At 37.8% G+C, this 24357-nt stretch overlaps 1 protein-coding gene across 2 annotated transcripts; it reads right to left on the bottom strand.

Annotated features, from left to right (window-relative positions):
* Nucleotides 1-1848: 1848 nt before the first annotated feature.
* Nucleotides 1849-18023, bottom strand: LOC131973000 (zinc finger protein 239-like). 2 transcript variants are annotated; one of them, XM_059334839.1, is made up of 5 exons: nucleotides 17824-18023; nucleotides 11053-11197; nucleotides 9720-9832; nucleotides 6484-6558; nucleotides 1849-4557 (listed from the first exon to the last, which is right to left on the bottom strand). In XM_059334839.1, the coding sequence occupies exons 4-5, from the start codon at nucleotides 6499-6501 to the stop codon at nucleotides 3439-3441; spliced, it is 1137 nt and encodes a 378-aa protein (XP_059190822.1). In that variant the 5' UTR covers nucleotides 6502-6558; nucleotides 9720-9832; nucleotides 11053-11197; nucleotides 17824-18023; the 3' UTR covers nucleotides 1849-3438. The 2 variants fall into 2 exon arrangements, with proteins under 2 accessions (XP_059190822.1, XP_059190829.1); XM_059334846.1 differs by having other exon boundaries at nucleotides 9720-9788.
* Between the last annotated feature and the right edge of the window lie 6334 nt (nucleotides 18024-24357).

The following is a 24357-nucleotide window of genomic DNA, read 5'->3' as shown; positions in this document are numbered from 1 at the left end:
GACCGTGGAGGTTACACAACCCATCATCATAACACAGGTTGGAATAATTGAAGAAGATAATTTCTTCTACGCTTGATTTTAAGATGAAGTGCATTTTGAATAGCCTGCATTTATCAATTCATTGATATTACAGTTTTTTACTTTACATTTTAAAAAGGAAATGTTATTTACATGTCTTTATTGTGTGGGGGAACATTTTTTTAATTGTGTAATCATCAAACCGCCATTTCATTTTTTATCTCTCGCACCCCCTAGCAGCAGCTCATGCACCCCCAGGGGTCCACGCACCACACTTTGGGAATCCCTGTTCTAGAGCAATACATCATCTGCAAGCTGTGGGGAATCACTGTGAAAGAGCTCCTCTTGAGTCTGCCTACTTCACAACAAACCCTCTGGCAACAACTATTGATGTGCCAATGAGGCCTCATGAAGCATTTTCCTTATTTCCTGAGCCCACTAGATGGTGCCCTTGGTTAATTGAAAAAGGCTCTAGCAATGGTAATCAAGTGTGTTTTTGTTGAACAGAGAGCTCCATCTAGTGGAGTCAGAAAATACAGACAATGCTTCATAAGGCTTCATTGGCACATCACTAGCAACAACTATCTTATAGAATGACTAATTGAATTCACCTTTTTAAGAGTTTAGCAGCTGTTGTCCCTTTGTTTACTTGATGGTATGATATATAAGCAAGACACACTGAATTCCAATCCAGAGAACCACGCTGTTGCCTTTTCTTCATGCTGCATGAATTAAATTATTTGATTAATCATACTGACTCCATTATTATATAATTTAAGAGAACTTGCAAGTCTCAATATTTCAAAATAATGTCAGTGATGGACCCCTCTCTTGTTCAACAAGAGGGCCTGCTGGGTGATTCTCATGAACATGGTACAGCTCATAGCAAAAATCCAAGAGCATTGAATACATATTTCTTTGACCCTTTATAACATATACAATCTAAAGTCACTGATTAATAAGAATTTATAATCTTTTTTTTTTTTTAAATTAGGGTATTTTCTGACATTTTTAGAGACACTGTGAGCAAAATTCATTACTGTAACACATTTTTAAATGAAAAAAAAAAAAAAAGTTTTTTTTTTTCTTTGGCAGGCACTTAAATATGCTCATGGGTAGCTGGTATCACCAAAATGTATTTTAGTAAAATATACACATATTTTAATTCAAACAATTCTATCATTACCGTAACATTTAACCATTTTTTCTCATTATTCAGATTTTGTTCTTTATACATTGTTAAAAACCATTATATTTGATTATATTCTGTAAAATTATAAATTTTTAAACAAATGTGTATTCATTTTTACAAAGTTTATCAAATATTTATTGTATATAAGTGTTGGGGAAACCATGAAATTTTTATATGGACGCATTACAGTAATGAATTTGTGAATCAAAAATATGTTTAAAAATATAGATAATATTGCGGATAAGCGGTTAATGGTAATGAATGAATGAATGAATTATCTAACACAAAACAATGAATTATGCCTCATTATGGCTATATTGTTCATTCATATAAAAGTGAAATATATTTAGTTTAATAAAGTATGTCCTTATAATCTTCAGACATAACTTAGACTGGCTTCATGAGAATCACCCTGCTGCTCTCTTATCATACTGGATTAGTAGTTCTATTTTCAAAAGATGTGTTCCTAAAATCTGCTTTTGACTGCTTTGCTTTTTTCTTGATCGTCAGAGAGTTGGTAAAGAGCTGCTGGCCAAGCAACAAGACAAAAATCAAACAATTCTGATAGTTGAAAGAAAACCTAAAGAATTTAACTGTTATTAATCCTGGAATACCATCCACACATTGTTTCAAATGTCTCTAGTTGTGAACAGAATTTGCAGTCTTTATTAAAAACTATTGCATACAGCACACTATTCAAAAGCATCTGGGTTAACAAATTGCACATGCAGTTGGTTGAGGAAAATAACACTGTAGGATAATCCACAGAACTTCCAGTTAACAGGTATATTTTTTTCAGTGAAGCCTGACACAAATGTATTTTTAAATGCTGTGAGCAACTCAAACACACTTCAGAACAGAGATATATTGACCTTGGACAAGGAAACAGGTTTCTATTGGGAGACATGCATGCCACACCATGATAGGAGGATGTTAGCCACCCATTGTGTGGGTAGGATCCCTCTGCTGTGTTTGCTGCATTTCGTGCACCATTCCACATCTTGACACCATAGCCCTGTACTACGAAGCAACTTCAACATAATCAGGATATCTTGGTGTCATTCACTAAGCCTAACAACCACAGTCACAGATCAGTGGTATCACAAAGGTGGTTATCAACTTGCTGAGTTAACCAGGCTTTTCTCTTCAGGCTCTGTGCTTGTTCACATAAAGGGGTGTTGAGAGCATCATTTGACTCAACTACCCCCGAAAAAACAACTATTGCGTTCTGCCCTCTTCTATGAGGAGTACATCCAAATGTATTTTCGTTTTGCTCACTTCAAAATGAAATTATTGTTGGGCCTATTATCAGGCCAACATAGACATTTTTTTTAATCAGCATTATATTAGTTGTAATACTGACAGTTTAAAACGAACATCAGCAAATAATTTTAAAGCATAAAACATAATGTGATAATGTCATGTTTTAAAGGAATTATATAGCTTTTCATATGCAAGTAAACATCATAGGGGGGGTAGGGGTGTAGTATTTTTTAGATAGAAAAGGGGGGCCCAGTAGAAAAACTTTGGGAACCACTGCATAAATGTAATGTTACGACTCAACACATTCACATTTATATCTCATTCGCTTTTATAGATGCTGATCTCTTATCTAGAACATAACCTGGTCCTGATCAGGTTAGTTTCTCATAACATGGTGATCTAGCCAGGGTTAGAGCTGAAGTTAACCATCAAATCCAGCTTCGTAGTACAGGGCTCAGGTGCCTCAAAACTTGGTGAAGTCATAAAGCTCTTGTAATCTGGACAAACCAATTCCACCACCAACATTCTTCGGTATATTATACAGTTCCAAATATGGGAGAACAAATAATTAAATTATAATAACACAACTATACATACTTCAGACATTTCAATTACCACATAAAGCTTGAATAACGTGTTTTAAACATATTCAATCATATCCAAGTTGTTGTTTGTCAGTGATGCTGAGAGAAATGTTTAATAAATGTATTGGAATCTTATGGGTTGTATTGTAAGTGATGGGCCCAAGGTTGTGTTTTAATGACATTATAATCAGATGGTAAATAACTTCAGCCTAAACAGGGACACTGGTACCTCGTACTGGTACTCAAAGTGCTGTCTTTGGAATATCAGGTTCCATTTGTAATTTATGACGTTAATTCCAAAAACACACACAAAAAAGCCACACTCTTGCAGTGGTTGGCATGGTTCTTCAATGCCATGAACACAAACACAATAACTTTAGTTTATTTTGTTGCTTGTTGCTGTTTGTCGTTTGTGGGTTCTGATGGTTCTGTTAATGAGGACATCAGTTGTGCTTCTTTGTTACACAGAGTTGAACTCTCTTCATCTACTGGAACACAGCGGTGTTTCTTCAAGGACTGTGATCGAGTAAACAATCGCTTACACTGTGAACACCAATATGGTTTCTCTCCAGTGTGGACACGTAGGTGTCGACTGTAACTATATGAACTATTGAAACATTTCCCACATTGGTCACAGCTGTATGGTTGCTCTCCAGTGTGGATACGCAGGTGGCGCATGTAGTTGCTTAGCCGGCCAAACCCTTTCCCACATTCTTTACACTGGTATGGTTTCTCCCCAGTGTGAGTCCGCACATGTTGTTTGTATGTTTTTGAAATAGAGAAACTTTTTTCGCATAGTTCACAGCGGAATGGTTTTTCTCCAGTGTGGATACGTAAATGTGATTTGTAATTGCCTAACTGAGAGAAACTCCTCCCGCACTGGTTACAGCAGTATGGTTTCTCTCCTGAGTGGACACGCAGGTGTATCTTGTAACTACTTAAGTCACTGAAGCTCTTTTGACATTGGTCACACTCAAAGGGTTTCTCCCCAGTATGGTTCCGCAGATGCAGACTAAAATGACCCGACTGCGTGAAACTTTTTCCACAAAAGTCACACTGGTAAGGCTTCTCTCCGCTGTGACCCAGCTGGTGTCGCTTGTATGAACTTAAAAAACTAAAACTCTTAGGACACTGGTCACAGCCGTAAGGCTTTTCTTTCGTATGGACACGCATGTGTATCTTGTAAATACTGAAGTAACTGAACGTCTTTTCACATTGGTCACACTGGTATGGCCCAGTGTGGTCACGCAGGTGCTTTCTGTATGAAGTCTGGTCACTAAAATGCCTCCCACATTGTTCACAGCAGTGTGATGTTTCTTCAGTGTGAGTGTGCAGGTGTAGCTTGTATGCATTTAGTTGGCTGAAACTGCTGTCACATTGTTCACAGTGGTACAGTTTCTCCACAGTGTGACCAACTTCATGTCTTCTTAGACTACAAATCCGACTGAAAGATTTCCCACACTGGTGACACTGATGAGGTCTTCTTCTGGCTGTTGGCATCTGTTTTGGATGAGAAAAACAGAGAGTGTTTGAGTTTTCAATTGCTCATTGTTATTTTTCCATTCTCCAAGTAATTACCAATGCTTCCCAATTACTGTTAAGCAAGCTTCCTTTTGAGTGGAGAGACACTTCTCTGATGCTTCTGAAACTCGCTGAGTGAGTCTCTTGGAATCACAAGTGTCGTCAATCACTGTGGTCAACTCAGATTTCACAATTTGTCCTAAATCTCATTTTGTTAAAAAAAAAAGAAAGAAAAAAAAAAAAAGAAAATCATATTGTGAGACCAGTATCGCCCCTACAAAGCATGACCCTCTCTCAGATCTCACCGTTTTCCAACTTGTAACATTCCTGATCAATGACCACTGGTCTTCCCTGAAATGTTTCCTTCTTATCCTTTTCCAACCACCATAAAACATGAAATAATTAAGTAAAGCACCCACTGCTATGAAGGCAGGGGCACAACAGATCACGGATTATCCCACAGTTCGGCAGGTGAAGCTCGGATCAATTGCAAAAATGTAAATAGTTTTTTAAAATAATTTATAAATCCAGATGCAGAGTTGCAGTGAAAATACAGAGAAAAGAGAGATGTGTGCTGTTTTAGTCTGGGAAAAAAAAGCCACGTGTGATCACGTGAACAATGTGTGTTGAATCCGGACGAGCAGAGTTGCAGTCATGGCAAGCAGAGAAGAACTTGAGTAGCCTCTGAAATCATTTAAACTGCATGTAAGGGGGTACTTTGGAAAAGCAACTAGCGGAAAAACGGTTTGCCGGTTCAAAAAACGATCCCATCAGAAGCTACTTTTTTAGGAACACCTGTCAATCTAGTATAACCCAACCAGGCTGCAACCTCCGGGTCTGAGCAGGGAGGCAAAAAAAATCTGTCCATTCATTTCAGTGCAAAATGAGAAAACTTCTCACTTGATTTATTATCTCAGAATTTTTTCTTAGGACAACACTATGGTCTCAATCACTAGTAAAAAAATCTTCTTCAAGACAATTTCATGTTAATAGTTCTAATAATGGCCCCATTTAGAAGAAAATGGAAGATAAAGAATCGTATGATTTGGGGCGTGGCTACCTTTGATTGACAGGTCACTAACAAGACGAGCCGTCATCAGGAAAGAAGCGGAACAATGTGTATCCACAGCAACGACTCAATAAAGTTATATAATGTTATATAGATATAAAAGAGGACGTTTAGCGGTTTGGTCTCATAACTTTGACCCTTTCACTGTATTTTCACTTAATGACAGTTTATTTGAACGTTTTGTTCAGTAAAAATGTCTTGTTCAGCGTTTGGTTGGACTAACAGACACTCCAAGGAGTCGCTGCTCAGTTTTCTGAGGTCAGTAATGAACATTTTGTTTTTGTTTGTTGCTAGCCAAAACTAACATCCCAGTTAATGCTCCAATTAATGCTAACATGAATTAGCAGCAGCTTCTCTCAGTCAGGTTGAGGTGTAGAGAGGCTGTAGTCAGTGAGCAGATCCCTCTCCTCCTCCACAGTCCAGATATGGTCTGCTCCCCGTATCGGAAACAAGATGGAGACGAGTATAACACTGAACTTGAGGCTTCCAACAGGCCACAAACCAATGGGTGACGTCACGGTGACTCCGTCCATTATTTATATACAGTCTATGAACCCAACACAACCATTCTACTCTAGTTTGTTATTTGCCAAATAAATAAATAAATAGCATTTTTCGTTTTAAACAATTATTTGAAAGATTTCTAAAACATTCATGTTTTTTTGTTTTCATGACAGGTGGTCTAACAAAATTGTTAAGCACTGGATGTATACATATATATGTTTTATTGACACAAAACAGACCACCCATATTGATCAGTGGCATTGCAGGAATGTGATGTCTGTGGTAATTACAGAACAATGCACGTCATTTTTCTTCATTTTATTAGATCTTACCTCTTCTGAAGAACTCATTTCTCTGGCTAATGAGTGAAGTCCTCAAAATGCTCTCTTCCCACCAACACGTTTTAGCTATGAAATGATAAAATAAAGAGACTGATCAAAGCAAGAGTAGCCACCAAAACAGCAGTAATACTGCAGCTACATGCAAAAGTTTGGACACATCTTCTTATTCAATGTCTTTTAGTTTTTATTTTATTTTCGATATTGTAGATTTATACTGAAGACATCAAGACTATGAAAGAACACATATGGAATCATGTAGTAAAAAAACAAACAGTAGCCACCTTCTGCTTGGATGACAGCTTTGCACACTTGTGTTATTCTCTCAGTCAGATTCATAAGGTTATCACCTGCAATGGTTGTCAGTTAATAGGTGTGCCTTGTTAAGAGTTAATTTGTGGAATATCATGCCCTCTTAATGAGACCATCAAAGCAAAAGGTGGCTACTCTGAAGAATCTAAAATATAAAACATATTTTGGTTTGTTTAACACTTTTTGGTTTACTACATAATTCCGTATGTTTTTTAATATAGCGCTGATTTAAAAATAAATCTTAATCTACAATGTAGAAGATTTAATAAAAAATAAGAAAAAACACTGAACGAGAAGGTGCGTCTAAACTTTTGACGTGTAGTATATATTCTTAGCAGATTATTATTTATTATTATTATTATTATTATTATAATACATTTTATTTGTAAAGCACTTTTCATTGTTAAAAGTGCTACAGAGTACAACAAGATTAAAAACAGGTTTAAAAGCCAAAACACAACGATACATTAATAAAAGGCCTTTTTAAAGAGAAAGGTTTTTAGGGCTTTTTTAAAAGAGTCTGTGGTTTGTGGAGCCCTCAGGTGGTCTGGGAGGGAATCCACAGGTGGGGAGCGGCTTAGCAGAAGGCCCGATCACCCATAGTACGGAGCTTAGTCCTGGGGGGCTGTAAGGTGTCATTGTTTCCTGAGTGGAGGTTACGTGAGGAGGTTTGTGGTGTGAGGAGTTCTTTGAGGTAGGACGGGGCATTTCCATTTCCATGCTGTAGGATAAAGAATATATTTGGATTGGCTGAGTTGCTAAATTATGAACTAATGGTTCAATTCAAATTCGGGACAGTATCAGACAGGAAATTGTTGTGGAGGAGTTCAGCTCAGGCCTCGCAGGGGTGAGAGGAGGAGGAAAGGGAGACGAGCTGCAGACTAGGGACAGGGAGACAGGATGTGGAGGCCCCAGCAAACAACACACACACACACATAGATTTTGAAAGGTCGAGGAGATGTCAAATCCCCAGATGCATGGTTAAGAGTGGCAACCGAAAAGCATCACACAAAATATTGACCAATTGCGTTAAAAGCCCACCCAACTGACGGGGTTAGCCAAACCCAAGAAGATATATGTAAAATTAAGGAAATTTGTAATTACTCTGTCTTGTGGTACCATCGAGATCACATTGCAGAGTCCAGCGCTGAGCATTGCATTTGGCTATTATTCTTTCAATAAATGGTTAACTTTATTCATTTGTTCTGAGTGTTTTGTAAGACCAAGTTTAGAAAAAAGAACCCGGGTGAGCGTGGGAGGCTTTAAGAGCCCCCGGCTCTAACAATGCACTGGTGGGTGAGTAGAGAGATTTTGTAGTTGTAGTTTGTAGTTTTCTGTCAGTATTTGCCTTGTAAAATCATATTCTGTAAATCAAATGACCATACTGGCAGTTGTGGCTCGGTTGGTAGAGTGGTCACCCACTGATCAGAAGGTTGGTGGTTCGATCCCTGACCATGGCAGCCTACATGTTGAAGTATCCTTGAGCAAGATACTGAACCCCAAATTGCTCCCGATGCTGTGAGAATGAATTCCCAATGGTGGCAGGTGGCACCGTTTAGGGTAGCCTTGGCTACTAGTGAATGAATGTGTGTGTGAACAGGTCAATGAGCGCAGTATGTAGTGTAAAGAGCTTTGGGTGGTTGCAAAGTGACTAGAAAAGTGCTATACAAATTCAGACCATTTACCATTTACCATACTAGGGATGGGAATAATAAATCGATGATCGATTAATGGTCGTTAAGAATTTGGTCGATCATGTGGCATTTTTGATCGATCTGTGCATTATTTATTTTAATTTTATCTCTGACTGTGTATCAGTATCACTGAACTGAAACACGGCTGAACCTTCAGTTCTGCAGCCGTACGTCAATAAGCCAATGAGCTGAGAATGAAGTTGGATAAAGCTACAGTTTGCAAACTGAAAGTTACAATTATAATACACACAGAAATGCAAGAAGATTCATTTCAACAAGGGCTTACTGTGTCAAACCTTGCTAGCATGAATTACAAGGTTTCATTTTATCCAAAACTTATTTAAACACAAAACACATTTAAATATGCAAGATTATTGTAAAAACTAACCTCATGAATCTTTGGGTAAACATAAAACATTGAACTCCTTGACGCTAGCTTTACAGTTTAATCTCACTGAGTTAGTTTTACGATCGACAGGAAGTCTCCTTTCATCCTTTCAAAATAAAAGCGTTTCAAAACAGGCTTTTGCATAGTTCTGTATATATATCTTTTATTTTATCCATGTATGCATGTTTTTACACATACTGGAGTATGTAGAAAAACATAGCGATTAATCAATTAATTGATCATAAATGTTATAGTTGCTCGAGTTGGCAGGTTTCTTCCAAACGCCCAACCCTGTACCATATTCAGAATATTTTTTTATCAATGCTTAACTGAATATATCTTTCCACAAATAGGCTGAACAAAGGTATGAGAAAAAGCTTAATAATGATTTTACAAATGGGAGCTTGCTTAGGATAATAATAAAGTAGTTCAAACTCAATCACTTGTGTCCATCAGCAGCAGCTCAGCTGAATAGGTAGGTTTGGGTCATAAAACCAGAATATTGCTAAACATGAAAATTATTTTTTTTTAAATATTTTTTTTAAAAAGACACAAATTATTTTTTAAAAAGACACAAAATTACCAAAAAAAAAGACACAAAATTACCAAAAAAAGTAATTAAAGGGACCTTCCACACACAACACGGTAAAGTACCATTCATATAAAACTCATATTAAACTTTCATATCAAGGTGGGGGCCATGGGGGCCATGCGGGCCGCGAGTTTGAAACCAATGTTGTAGAGTCATCAAAGACGTAACAACATGCAAGCATACAATCTGAGCAGGATTTAGCCTGGAGTTTCTGTTGGATGGACAGTATGACTGTTAGTATTACCAGACAGATGTAGTCCTCAAAGCCTTGACTGAGTTTACAACTCCTGCTCTTCCGTCTGTGCAGTAGCTCCTAGGGAGAGGAGCAGGTTGGTAGCTTGGTGAAAAGATGGCAGACTGATGGTGACGGCAAGAAAGAGAGAGAAACAGGTCAGAAACTGAGAGGTTTAATTACCATGTAAACAGCTCACTTTTACTAAATGATATATTAACTTTAACTGTACAGCCCTACAAAGTCTAACTGCAGTAACTACACAAAAGGTCAAACTGCGAAAAACTACTTTAAAGTTTTTAACGCGTTTTAACTGGCCAGCCAAATGGATTATATGTATATAAGTGATAAGACACTTATTTCTACATGTATTGATGATGTCATTTTTATGCTAAAAAATCATGATGATTTATTTGACCTTTGACCCCAAAAATGTAGTTACTTCACTCTGGTTTTGCTGTAAAAGGTTCTAATATTAATGCAGAAACAGAGTGCAGTAACTATAATGTTGTTGTCTTCTTTCGTTTATATTTTGTTTTCAGTGAATACAATTTTTCAAATGGATTTTGTTATAAGATTACTTAAAAGTGTTAACAACTCTATTCAAAGATTTGCATATTTTAGACTTAATATTATAAAGAAATGTTATATTTTAGTGTTAATATAATTTGATCTCACTTTTTTACTTATCTAGATAATAATTTCCCTTTCAAATGAACTTATAATTTCTATTATTTTTACGTTTAAATCTGTATATATCCAAAGCAGACGGTGGTAAGTGCAATTACTGCTTGGTTTTTAATTGGATTTTGTGGTTTTTATATAATTACTTCTCTGAAATAAAACAAAATTGAAATCTAAAACTTTGTCATAAGATAAAACAGACATAGAGGAGTTCATTTTAAATTATAGCTCAATTTTGACCAAAAATATAGTTAGTGCAGTTAGACTTTGTAGGGCAGTATAGATGTCTTTGGTAGCTAACTTCTAGTTAAGAGTTAAACTATCAACCATGCTAGCACATTGATACCCTCAGCATTGTCGGAGTAATGGTCATGTTTTAAGCAGAGCAGGGGTAGGTAAAGCAAGCCAGTTCAACAATTTGGCACCCATGGACACCTTGGAACCAAAGAGCACCCCACATAACAAATCAGAATTTAACCCTTGCTGATAGGGAGATTTTAAGCTGAGTTGGTTTTCTCATACTCTTTGAACAGCTGTTGAAGTATCTTTACATTTTAGGCTGTTTCCAAATATACCAAATACATTGCTTGGAAGGGAAAACACTGTTTGATTTCCCACAGTGAAGCAATAATATGATAAAGTTGCCATGAAGATGCCATACCTGCTTCTTCAGATCTTGACTGCAGCGCGGAGCATTCTTGTTGATGGTGTTTTTATGGTTCAGTTATTACGGAAAATGTACGGTGTGAGAAACAGGAGCCAGACTGGACAGATGAGGAGGAACTTGTGTTTTAAGATGAATCTACCTGAAGAAAACAGATAATGCTAAATTAATGTGATGTCAAAGTATCGCAGATCAAATAGAGACAAAATCAAAGGTATTTCTGTGTATCAAGTATCAAGTCAACTTCTTTATGAATGAGAAAACTCAACTAGTCAGTGTTGATGATTCAATAAGGGCTTTCTTGGTTGGAGAGATATAGTGAAAGGAATTCCTAATCAAAATACAAAAGAAATTCTGGGAACACTTTATATCAGGGAACACATACTCAACATTAATTAGTTGCTTATTAGCATGCAAATAAGTAACATATTGGCTTTTAATGATTCATTATTAGGTAGTTATTAATGCCTTATTCTGCATGGCCTTATTATACAACCAGTAAGACATTAACTAAGAGTTTTCCCTCAATAACCTCAGAATTATTGCTTATTAGTAGTAAGTAAGGAAGTTGTTGTACGAGTTATGATCTTAATATGCTTTACTTTGTATTGACTTTATAAGTCTCTACATAGCGGTGAAGGAAACCATGGAAACGGCAAATAGCCACCTTCTCCAGACCTTTGACGTGACTGGTGGCTCCTTTTGGATGATTGGATGAGGATTGGTAGATTGTAATGTCAATCATTACTCTACAAAGTGGCTCACTGGTAGACTAACATTGTTACAATGTAAGCCATTTAATATGGTTTTACTGATAATAACCAAAATCATTATCAAGAAAACCATGGAAAATGTCTAGATATCAGGTCTTACATTAAACTCTTATCAGCTATTTTGGGTGTTATCATTATATTTGTCTTAACAAATGTACCTTTAGTTGTATCAGGCATCAAAATGAACAAGAAATTGAAGAAAACAAGGGTGGGCTAATCATTTTTTTCCATGACTGTATGTTTATTAACCCTCTGAAATCTTGGGCTATTATGTCCGTTAAAAAATCTGTTAAAAAATCGATTCCATGCCATGTTGGTATCAGTTTTTTCAGCACAACCTCACCTATATGTCCTGATAATTATTTTTTAACTTTGACTTACTTAATCAAAATTTTGAACCCAAAAGAAACGAAGGAAAACATAAAATCTGATCTTGAAAATTATATTTTAAATATTGCAAATATGAATACATATATAACATATAACAGGTAAATGGGGATAATATCTAGTTCAATATTTGATACTAAATATATTTGACAATATCTCTGGTTTCACTTGGCCAAATATCATCAATAAAAAATCTGGTATGGAGTTTCAAGACAGAACTTCAGAGGGAAGCTGATGGCAAGACTCAATGTTCATTTTTATGTCTTCACGTCATGAAGAAGTTAATGTGCCGGTGCTTTAATGGACTCCAGAGGGTTAAATATGTGACAAATATGCTAAATGAGGCAGAAAACAGCTGCACACACCAGTAAGGGCACCAGCTGGTTTGGAAACCAGTAAAAACACAACAGCGGCCCGCCTGTGCTTTCCACCAAGCTGCTCTGGGTTTTTAACCCTCTGGGGTCTGAGCCTATTTGCCCTTTATATACCACATAATATTTACTATACTCATGTTTGGTACTTGGTACTTTCTCAGCACAACTTCAACATGATCTGACAATTTTTTTTTCACTTTAAACCACTTTATTAACATCTTGAGCCCAAAAATACACAAAAATCATGAAATCTGAAATAAAATGTTACTATTTATGACAATAAAAACCACAAATATGCTCAATGAACTGTTTAAGACCTGAAAAATGTAAACATAGGTTACAAATATGAACATATAAAGGTAAGATTCAAATATAATAAAACTATACATAGAAAAATGACCATAAAAACATGATCATATCTTTGGTTTAACATGACCTTGGAACGTCAAACATAAAACTGGAGAAAGTTTCAAGTCTGTAATTTGGAGTGAAGTCGACAGCAGCGCTCCACGTGACCTCGTTTTTTTGTTATGGTGCATTAAAAAAGTCACGTTATCATAGACCCCAGAGGATTAAGGACATCTTACATTAGGAGGCCTTGGCATGGAAAGGTTTGTGGATAACCGGGCGTCTACCTCGCCCACTGCACAACCCTAACATATCCATCTCAGGGTGAGATTCACTTTAACCCTCTGAAGTCTCCAAAAGCTCCAAATCCAGGCTTCTTGATGACATCCAGACTAGAAAACAAAGCAGCATGGAGCCCTGTAGAACCTGATTATGTAATAAATTCCCGTTAATGTAATAACCCCGATAATGTAATAAAAATCTGCACTTGAGTCCATTGAAAATGTAATAAAACCTGATAATGTAATAACTTAATGTAATAATAAGTGCATTTCCCAATAATGTAATACACTTTTTACCAATAATGTAATAAAGTATAACATTAATGGAAGGTTATTACATTATCAGGTTAGCCTTCATTTTGCAAGTCCTGATAATGTAATAATTCCCCAATATTGTAATAATTTAACAGGAGACCACCCATTACTTGGGTTCAAGTGGTGATACTGTGTAGGCAACTCTAGCTCAAGAGCTCTAGCGCCACCAACAGGTCAAAGTTGAATGTTTATTAACTTTTGACCCGTTCATCCGTTTTTCAAAAAGGATGTATCACTGGAACCCTTGATACAATCCGAGCTCAATGCATCCTCAATGGAGTTTTTCGGCCATATTGGATTTTCCGCCATCTTTGATTTGATCAAAAACCTTTAAAAGGCCTCTCTTATCACAAATTTTGTCTAATCTTCTCTAAACTTGGCCCAGATGATCTTCCGACCATGACACACAAATGCATTTAACATCTTCTTGAAATTCAAAGGCACTTGGCTGTGACAGCCAATCAAACTTGATGGTGAGGTCGCCAAACAGGAAGTAAGCCCATTTCTCAGTAACCCTTTAGCATATCTTAACCAAACTTGGTACATATGACATCATGACACCATCATATGACCCAAAACATCTGGTGACCTTTGACCTCTAGGGGGCCACATATTCTGTCCAATCTTCATGAGACTTGGCATATGATCTTCAGACCAAGTTGAACAAATGTGTCAAACAGCTTTTTTCAAATTAAAAACCATGTGGTTCTCTGACAGCCATGATAATCTTGAGTGTTTGTAGGGACTTAAAGATTAATTGATTTGATGATGAAGGTCAAAGGTCTCTCCTTATATGTCCTTGATGCACGTGTTTCAAATTAAGCAGCTAGCTCAGTGAGCTCAGCAACATAGCAACATTTTAGCCAGTATATTGCATCCACTCTAGTTGTTTCTAGTTGTTATTATTATTACCACTATTATTGTCTTTAATCATCTCCAGTAATATATTATTACTACTAATACGAATAATCAAAAATATAGTATTACATTACAAGTATTGCATTACCTACATAGTTTTTCTAAATACATGTTGGTACCAAAGGCTCATCGATAGCTGTCCAGTGTATAAAGTCCCTTTTATTATTATAAATGTATTTAATATTCTATATTTACTTCAATTAGTCTATCTACTAAAACATGGAGGGCAAATGAGGCTTTGGTTAGTGAAGTTATTTCATATAATATTCACATTCAATAACGATAATACATTGTCTATTTGCTATTGGTTTATGGATTATACACCAGTTCAGTATATGGATGCCGAAAGAAAGTTCAAATCCATGTTCAAAATAGCCATGATGAAGACATCAACCATAAAGAAGTTCTAAAATGGTGGCTTTAAAATGAGGTTTCTTTTCTGGATAGGTTGCTTTTGTTGTGTGTTGAAATTAACTGAACAAATACAAAATTGTTGAATTTGGAGTTCACTGCAATTTGCCAGTGATATTTAACGAGCTCAGAACACAGTTGGTAACACTTTATTTTACAGGGTCCCTAATACAATGTATCCAACCTATGTACTTAGTAAAAAGTAAAGTGTTACTGCACTGTTTGAGCAGTGCTATGTAGCCTAATATTGCTGTTGATTATGTGAAAATGTTCTGAAAGCACTAGGGAAGTAGTTACATATAGTTTGAAATACAAAATAATCCATTCCAAAAATGTATAAAAGCTGCAAGCAATGATGAAGGGGCATGTATAGTGGATGGCACCAAGGCTGGTTGAGACCAGGTTTTTTTCCTAGGTTCTAAGCCTGTTTAATGTCAATAAGAGTTAAAGTTTATCACCAGGATGCTCAAAGATCAGAATGGCAGCCAAATTGATGTGCAAAATAGTTTTGGAGCTATTTAGAGAAGTCTGGCAATATCACCAGACATTGAAAAATAAGTTTGCAATCCACTTATGTGAAGATATAGGAGTTAAAACACATTTTCGATATTGCACCGCCCCCTAGATGTCAAAGGTCACCAAATTGTTTAGGTGTTCCCAGGATGACGTCATGACTCTATATACCAAGTTTGGTTAAGATATGTTAAAGAGTTGCTGAGAAATAGGCTAACTTCCTGTTTGGCGACTTAGCCATTAAGTGTGATTGATTGTCACGGCCAAGCACCTTTAGATTTCAAGAAGCTGTTGAATGCATTTGTGTGTAATGGATACCTCGTTTGTGAAAAACGGATGAACGGGTCAAAAGTTAATAAACATTCAACTTTGACCTGTTGGTGGCGCTAGAGCTCTTGAGCTAGAGTATCATCACTCATACCAAATTTGAAGCACTTGCACCGATGCATTCTAGAGATACTGTACTCAAGATTGTCATGGCTGTCAGAGAGCCAAATGGTTTTGAATTTGAAAAAGCTGTTTGACACATTTGTTCAACTTGGTTTGAAGATCATATGCCAAGTTTCTTGAAGATTGGACAGAATATGTGGCCCCCTAGAGGTCAAAGGTCACCAGATGTTTTGGGTCATATGATGATGTCATGATGTCATATGTACCAAGTTTGGTCAAGATATGCTAAAGGATACTGAGAAATGGGCTTACTTCCTGTTTGGCGACCTCACCATCAAGTTTGATTGGCTGTCACAGCCAAGTGCCTTTGGATTTCAGGAAGATGTTGAATGCATTAGTGTGTCATGGTCGGAAGATCATCTGGGCAAAGTTTAGAGAAGATTAGACAAAATTTGTGATAAGAGAGGCCTTTTAAAGGTTTTTGATCAAATCAAAGATGGCAGAAAATCCAATATGGCCGAAAAACCCCATTGAGGATGCATTGAGCTCGGATTGGCCCAAGGGTTCCAGTGATACATCCTTTGTGAAAAACGGATGAACGGGTCAAAAGTTAATAAACATTCAACTTTGACCTGTTGGTGGCGCTAGAGCTCTTGAGCTAGAGTTGCCTACACAGTATCACCACTTGAACTCAAGTAATGGGTGGTCTGCTGTTAAATTATTACAATATTGGGGAATTATTACATTATCAGGACTTGCGAAATGAAGGCTAACCTGATAATGTAATAACCTCCAATTAATGTTATACTTTATTACATTATTGGTAAAAAACTGTATTACATTATTGGGAAATGCACTTTATTACATTATCGGGAAGTTATTACATTATCAGGTTTTATTACATTGTCAATGGACTCAAGTGCAGATTTTTATTACATTATCGGGGTTATTACATTAATGGGAATTTATTACATTATCAGGTTCTACAAGCCCTACTGTAAATTTACCTCTGAAGTTCTGGCTGTAAACTCCATGAGGCCAGTTTCAGTTTGATGATGATATACCAAGTAAAACTGGAGACAAGCTCAAATATATTTAGTATAAAATGATTGAACTGGATGGAACCCTCTTATATGTTATATTTGACACTTTTGTTCACATTTGCAACATTTAAAATTATTTATTGAGCATGATAGTGTTTTGAAAGTAAAAAAAAACATTTTATGTTGGACTAAAGGACTAAAAAAGACACAAAATGACCCAAAAAGACACACAAAATAAAAAAAAAAACCCGCACAGAATGACTAAAGAAGACAGAAAAAAGATACAAAATGACCAAAAAACACCCAAAATGACCGAAATTGTTACTCACACACAAGACACAAATAAAATAGAGTCCCAGTAGAATAAAAAACAGAGTTGATGACAGGATCACACACAATCACAAGATCACATTTATGTTGGTTTTTCTTTGTTTCTTTTTGGTTCAAAATGTTGATCCAGTAAGTCAGAATAAAAAAATCAATTATCAGGTCATATAGGTGAGGTTGTGCTGAAAAAATATATACCAACATGGCATTTAAACATTTTTAAGTGGTGTATACAGGCAGGATGAAAAGGATTCAGAAATGGACAAAATAGCCCAAAAGTAGAGTTAACAGAAGGTAATTCATGTAAGGGCTACAACAGATATTGATTTGATTTAATTATTCCACGCATAAGTAAGTATTTAGGCTCGTACAATATGATTTGATTATGAGATTTTACAAACATCAGCATATTTCTTATGAATATGACTTATGAATGACTACTACATATTCAATGCGTTAATAACTGTACTACAGTTAACTAAAGTTGAAGTTTGGTCTTAGCCAACAGCAGGCTAAATGTTGCTCTGCTTATAACAACAGTGTGTCTATGAGAGAACTTAGCTCGGATAGAGTCCGCTAGGCCGCTTTGTGCCAAGTTAGCCGCCAGGACCAGCACTAAGCCGCTACATGTAGCGGGTCAGACAGCGACCTGGACCCGGACTGCTTTAATAAAGAGTGGAGCAGATACCTTTCCTCTCCGACAGCCTCTTCAGCTAGCACCGCCTGTCATACTGCCACGCAGAGAGCAACATCTTAGGAAAAGACGGGATGCTGACGTCCTTCTTCTTCTTCTGAGTTTCCGGGAGACCTGTATGAGGTGTTATTGGTGCCACTGCGAAGCTATGCACGGATGCTAGAGGCTCGTTGAGTTGAATGGCACCTCGCCTGTAGAGAGGAGAGGAGAGGCAGCAGCAGGCTGCAGGGACAAACAGCTGCACCAGGGTGCATCGCATGACTCTTATGCTACATTTACAGACTATCAGCTCACACCTGCTCACATCTAAAGACAAATGTTTAGTTTTTAGTCTCACACTGAGATTTTAGACAGACCGTCAATCTTTCAGGGTCACTATTTATAAGAGTACAACTAGGAGAGAGAGAGAGAGAGAGAGAGAGAGAGGAGGAGGAGGAGGAGGAGGAGGAGAGCAGGAGGAAGAGGAGATGAGGAAGTGGAGGAGGAGGAGGAGGAGGAGGAGAGCAGGAGGAAGAGGAGATGAGTAGAGGAAGACTAGAGAGGAAGAAGAGGAGGAGGAGGAGGATATAGGAGGAGAGGAGGAAGAGGAGGAGGAGAAGGAGGAGGAGAGGAGGAGTAGGAGGAGGAAGAGAGCAGGAGGAAGAGGAGATGAGGAGAGGAAGAGAGGAAGAAGAGGAGGAGGAGAAAGGTGGAGGAGAGTAGGAAGAGGGGGAGGAGGAGGAGAGGAGGAGGAGAAGGAGGATGAAGAGAGGAGAGGAGGAGGAGATAGGAGGAGGAGGAGAGCAGGAGGAAGAGGAGATAGGTGGAGGAGGAGATGAGGAAGAGGAGGGGGAGGAAGAGGAGAGAGGAGGAACAAGAGGAGGATGAGAGGAAGAAAAGGAGGAGGAAAAGGAGGAGCTCACACCTGCTCAACTCAAGTGTTTAGAGTTTTTAGTCTCACACTGAGATTTTAGACTGTCAATCATTCAGAGTCACTATTTACAAGACTACACCTAGATTCTTTTAGCTGTTTTTTTTTTTTTACCTACCTACCCAGGGGGCAAAGTAAAAAAACCGACACGGAATGTTGTAAAAGGTTTCACACCAGAAATGATATCTAGGACCTTCAAGGATCACAACCTGGGTGGACAACCCGGTCAACTAGCTACTGGAAAGCTACAGGGGGCCAAAATCCCCCTTTTGGGGACATTTTCCTGGCGAAATTTTGTAAATGCAAATATTTAGGTACTACAAAGGCATAAATAGTCCTACAACTTTAAAATTTGGCAGAGAGTATCCTGACACATAGGGGAAAGCAGGAAAAAAAGATGCTGGGGTTTACTGCAACTCTAGTTTAAGATATCACCCTCAACATGCCAAAAAAGACAAAAAAAAGTACTGTTCGCCTGACAAATGCTCATGAAAATTCATATTTTTCAACACTTTATGTTGAGTATCTATACCTAACATATATATAGAAAACTTCCCTAATTCATAAGCTTCCATTTGAGTCCAAGATGGCCTTTCTACTAGCTACTGGAAAGCCATAGGGTGGGTCCAAACAATGCAACCCCTATTGTGAAAAAAGAGTCAATTATGCGGATCAGACTCCATTCTATTTCTGAGTGGTTATTTGGAGATAGATTTGGAGAGATCATTCTATAAAAAACTGAGCCAACCTATCGAAAGAGCACAAAATACACTTTCAGATGATGCCTTGGTTAAGCAGCTTGGTTCCCACTAAAGCTACATGAGGGAACTGTGCATTTTGTGGTCTCCCCAAAATGAACAAGCAGTGCACTTGTGGTCTTCTGGATTGCTTGCTGTTCAAAATAGGTAAATATGCTTAAAAAAATTATTTCTTTATAAAATACTGAAGGATTTACATTAATATTATATACAGAAGGACAGTATGTATGTTTGCCACCTATGCTAATTTTAGATTTTTTGATGTTTCAGAAACTGAGAACTGTTTCAGCTTGCTAGCAAGCTATTAAGCTAGCAGCTAACATTCAGCTAACATTCTGAAAGAAACTGTAAGTCCCTTGTACTGTATTTTTCATTTTATCAATATATATTTTATATATATATATACATATATATATATATATATATATGTTTATCACTGATTGAGAGTATTGTACCAACCATTTGTTGCAGTGCTGTATGGGATTGATGCCACACCATGATGTACATGATGAAACATCTATACTGTATTTAGCACAAGTAAAGAATAGAGTGAGTATATTGAGACAGGCTGCACTACATATGAAATCAGCCCAAATGACAAGTAAATCACGGGGGAGTGAAACGACACCTGTCAATAAGTTACCGGCCACCAGCCTGCTTCTAATTGGTCAGAACCGATCGGCCTGTGGGCTGAATGAAAGTAGCCCAAATGGACAGCAAATGGAGAGGGCGGGACATGGACTGGCCTGTCAATCATTTACACCCGGAAAATAAATTAGAGCACCCATTTAGAGATATCCATGTTTTCCTTTTAACTATTTGGTGCTTTTGCCACTTTAGATTTGACTAAAACTACATTACATTACATTACATTACATGTCATTTAGCAGACGCTTTTGTCCAAAGCGACTTACAATAAGTGCATTCAACCTGATGGTACTAGACATAGACCACAGGAATCAAGTAAGTACATAACTTTAAGAGCTAACTGTCATTGCTACAGGAGTGCTATATGTTAAAGAAGAAAAGAATAGAAAAGAAGAAGAAGAAGAAGAGCAATTTTTTTTTTTTTTTTTTTTTTTTTTTAAATATATATATGTGTTAGGTGACCATGGCTTAACCGAGGTATTGTTGGAAGAGATAGGTCTTCAGCCTGCGGCGGAAGATGTACAGGCTGTCTGAGGTCCTGATGTCGGTGGGGAGCTCGTTCTACCATTTGGGAGCCAAGACAGAGAAAAGTTTGGAAGAGGTTTTGAGGCGAGTTGACCCACGGAGGGTGGGAGTTGCCAGCTGTTTGGCTGATGCAGAGCGGAGAGGACGGGCAGGGGTGTAGAGTTTGACAAGGTCCTGGATGTAAGTAGGACCTGAACCATTAGCAGCAGAGTACGCCAGAGCTAGAGTCTTGAAGCGTATCCGAGCAGCCACTGGTAGCCAGTGGAGGGAGCGGAGGAGGGGTGTTGTGTATGAAAATTTGGGAAGATTGAAGACCAATCGAGCAGCTGCATTCTGGATGAGTTGCAGAGGTCGGATGGCTTTGGCAGGCAGACCTGCCATGAGGGAGTTGCAGTAGTCCAGGCGTGAGATGACCAGTGCCTGGACCAGGACCTGAGCTGCCTTCTGGGTGAGAAACGGACGGATTCTCCTGATGTTATGCAGCAAGAATCTGCAAGATCTGGTGGTGGCGGTGATGTTTGTGGAGAGGGACAGTTGGTTGTCAAGAGTCACGCCAAGGTTTTTGGCGGTTTCTGTGGAGACAACCACTGTGTTCTGGACAGTGATGTGGAGGTCAGTGGTGGGGGAGCCCTTCCCTGGGAGGTAGAGTAGCTCAGTCTTTCCCAGGTTGAGTTTGAGGTGGTGCGAGGACATCCACTGGGAGATGTCGGCCAGACATGCAGAGATACGTGCTGCTGCCTGTGTTTCAGACAAACTAAAACTAAACTTTAAACAACAATCTTTTGTATGTTATTTAGACAACTATAACTTTCTCATCTTTATTGCATAATATAGGGAGGGCTTAGCCCTGCTAGCCCATTTATACCAGCCATCACTGATTATATTGTAATTTTTCACAATTTAATCCACTACTTTACAATTATATAATTTGAGTAATTTCTCTGTATGTTCCTTCTTGTAGCAAGATGACAAGCCAGCCAAAGAAACGTGGGAGATATTGCCATGCGGCTGAAACATGGTCTGGTGGCAAGGGTTGTGAAGACAAAAGCACTGACTACACAAAGTGTATCATATGTCAAGGACAGTCTGATACATACCTACACTTTATTACTCCCATAACGAAATCCAAGTTTAAAAAAGCCATTAATGCACGTCAAGATGAAGTCTTCCAAAGACTGCACCATGATTCTGTGTCAGAAAAATGGTTGGAAGACAGTGCACCAAAGTGGCACCCAAAATGTCGGAATTGGTACATAAATGAGAGGAGCTACCAATATGCTGAGAAGAGACGTTCAGCTGATGTGAGTGCACAAGCATCAGATTTAGCTGATCCAGGATTCAGCTCCTCACACCATGATGTCAGGTTCACCAGGCGAAACACTGAAAAATTTAAATCCAAGAAGAGGTGTATAATTTGCAATAAGCAGTGGCTGCGAGGAAAGGAGCCAACCTCTTTGGTATCCTGTAGCAATGACAGTTAGCTCTTAAAGTTACGTACTTACTTGATTCCTGTGGTCTATGTCTAGTACCATCAGGTTGAATGCACTTATTGTAAGTTGCTTTGGACAAAAGCGTCTGCTAAATGACATGTAATGTAATGTAGTTTTAGTCAAATCTAAAGTGGCAAAAGCACCAAATAGTTAAAAGGAAAACATGGATATCTCTAAATGGGTGCTCTAATTTATTTTCCGGGTGTAAATGATTGACAGGCCAGTCCATGTCCCGCCCTCTCCATTTGCTGTCCATTTGGGCTACTTTCATTCAGCCCACAGGCCGATCGGTTCTGACCAATTAGAAGCAGGCTGGTGGCCGGTAACTTATTGACAGGTGTCGTTTCACTCCCCCGTGATTTACTTGTCATTTGGGCTGATTTCATTTAGCCCAATACTGCTGTTTTCAGACCAATGACAAGATGGGAGAGAAAAAGAAGAAGAAGAAGAAGAAAAATGGCAGGCGCTAACATGAATGAGGTGGATCACGGCGCGCGCGTGTGTGTGTGAGAGAGAGAGAGGGAGAGAGAGAGAGAGTTACTTTTACTTTATAATTTGTTAACCCACCCAATCAATTTCACCACTAGCCACCACTGAATATAATGTTCTATAAAAATATATTGAAGCATATGTAGTGCAGCCTGTCTCAATATACTCACTCTATTCTTTACTTGTGCTAAATACAGTATAGATGTTTCATCGTGTACATCATGGTGTGGCATCAATCCCATACAGCACTGCAACAAATGGTTGGTACATCACATGGAATACTCTCAATCAGTGATAAACATATATATATATATATATATATATATATATATATATATAAAATATATATTGATAAAATGAAAAATACAGTACAAGGGACTTACAGTTTCTTTCAGAATGTTAGCTGAATGTTAGCTGCTAGCTTAATAGCTTGCTAGCAAGCTGAAACAGTTCTCAGTTTCTGAAACATCAAAAAATCTAAAATTAGCATAGGTGGCAAACATACATACTGTCCTTCTGTATATAATATTAATGTAAATCCTTCAGTATTTTATAAAGAAATAATTTTTTTAAGCATATTTACCTATTTTGAACAGCAAGCAATCCAGAAGACCACAAGTGCACTGCTTGTTCATTTTGGGGAGACCACAAAATGCACAGTTCCCTCATGTAGCTTTAGTGGGAACCAAGCTGCTTAACCAAGGCATCATCTGAAAGTGTATTTTGTGCTCTTTCGATAGGTTGGCTCAGTTTTTTATAGAATGATCTCTCCAAATCTATCTCCAAATAACCACTCAGAAATAGAATGGAGTCTGATCCGCATAATTGACTCTTTTTTCACAATAGGGGTTGCATTGTTTGGACCCACCCTATGGCTTTCCAGTAGCTAGTAGAAAGGCCATCTTGGACTCAAATGGAAGCTTATGAATTAGGGAAGTTTTCTATATATATGTTAGGTATAGATACTCAACATAAAGTGTTGAAAAATATGAATTTTCATGAGCATTTGTCAGGCGAACAGTACTTTTTTTTGTCTTTTTTGGCATGTTGAGGGTGATATCTTAAACTAGAGTTGCAGTAAACCCCCGCATCTTTTTTTTCCTGCTTTCCCCTATGTGTCAGGATACTCTCTGCCAAATTTTAAAGTTGTAGGACTATTTATGCCTTTGTAGTACCTAAATATTTGCATTTACAAAATTTCGCCAGGAAAATGTCCCCAAAAGGGGGATTTTGGCCCCCTGTAGCTTTCCAGTAGCTAGTTGACCGGGTTGTCCACCCAGGTTGTGATCCTTGAAGGTCCTAGATATCATTTCTGGTGTGAAACCTTTTACAACATTCCGTGTCGGTTTTCCAAAAAATATGGGTTTTGCCCCCTGGGTAACCATGCAATTTTTCCCATCATGCTCTTAGTAAAAACTGACTAACTGGAGGAGAAGCAGCTTTTGGCTCCTGCTGCTCTAGTGTATGCAGTGGTTTGTATTGGAGAAAAAAAGGAGAAGACACACAATGCCCCTCGCCACAAAATGCCCCTCACAAAGCTGAAAAAGGGTTTCTGTTTTTATCACATGATAAGTTGACTATTTAACAGTAAAAATAGATATAAGGAAGAATAAAGGAAAGGAACATTTAGAAATTAATTCATAATATACATTTATGTCCAATTTAATTATAATGTATTTAATTGAATAATTATATTTATCAGCTCTAT

This window comes from Centropristis striata, chromosome 1, assembly GCF_030273125.1.
Source record: "Centropristis striata isolate RG_2023a ecotype Rhode Island chromosome 1, C.striata_1.0, whole genome shotgun sequence".
Lineage (NCBI taxonomy): Eukaryota > Metazoa > Chordata > Actinopteri > Perciformes > Serranidae > Centropristis > Centropristis striata.
The sequence above is the reverse complement of the archived record's forward strand: the minus strand, read 5'-3'. Positions and strand labels throughout refer to the sequence as shown.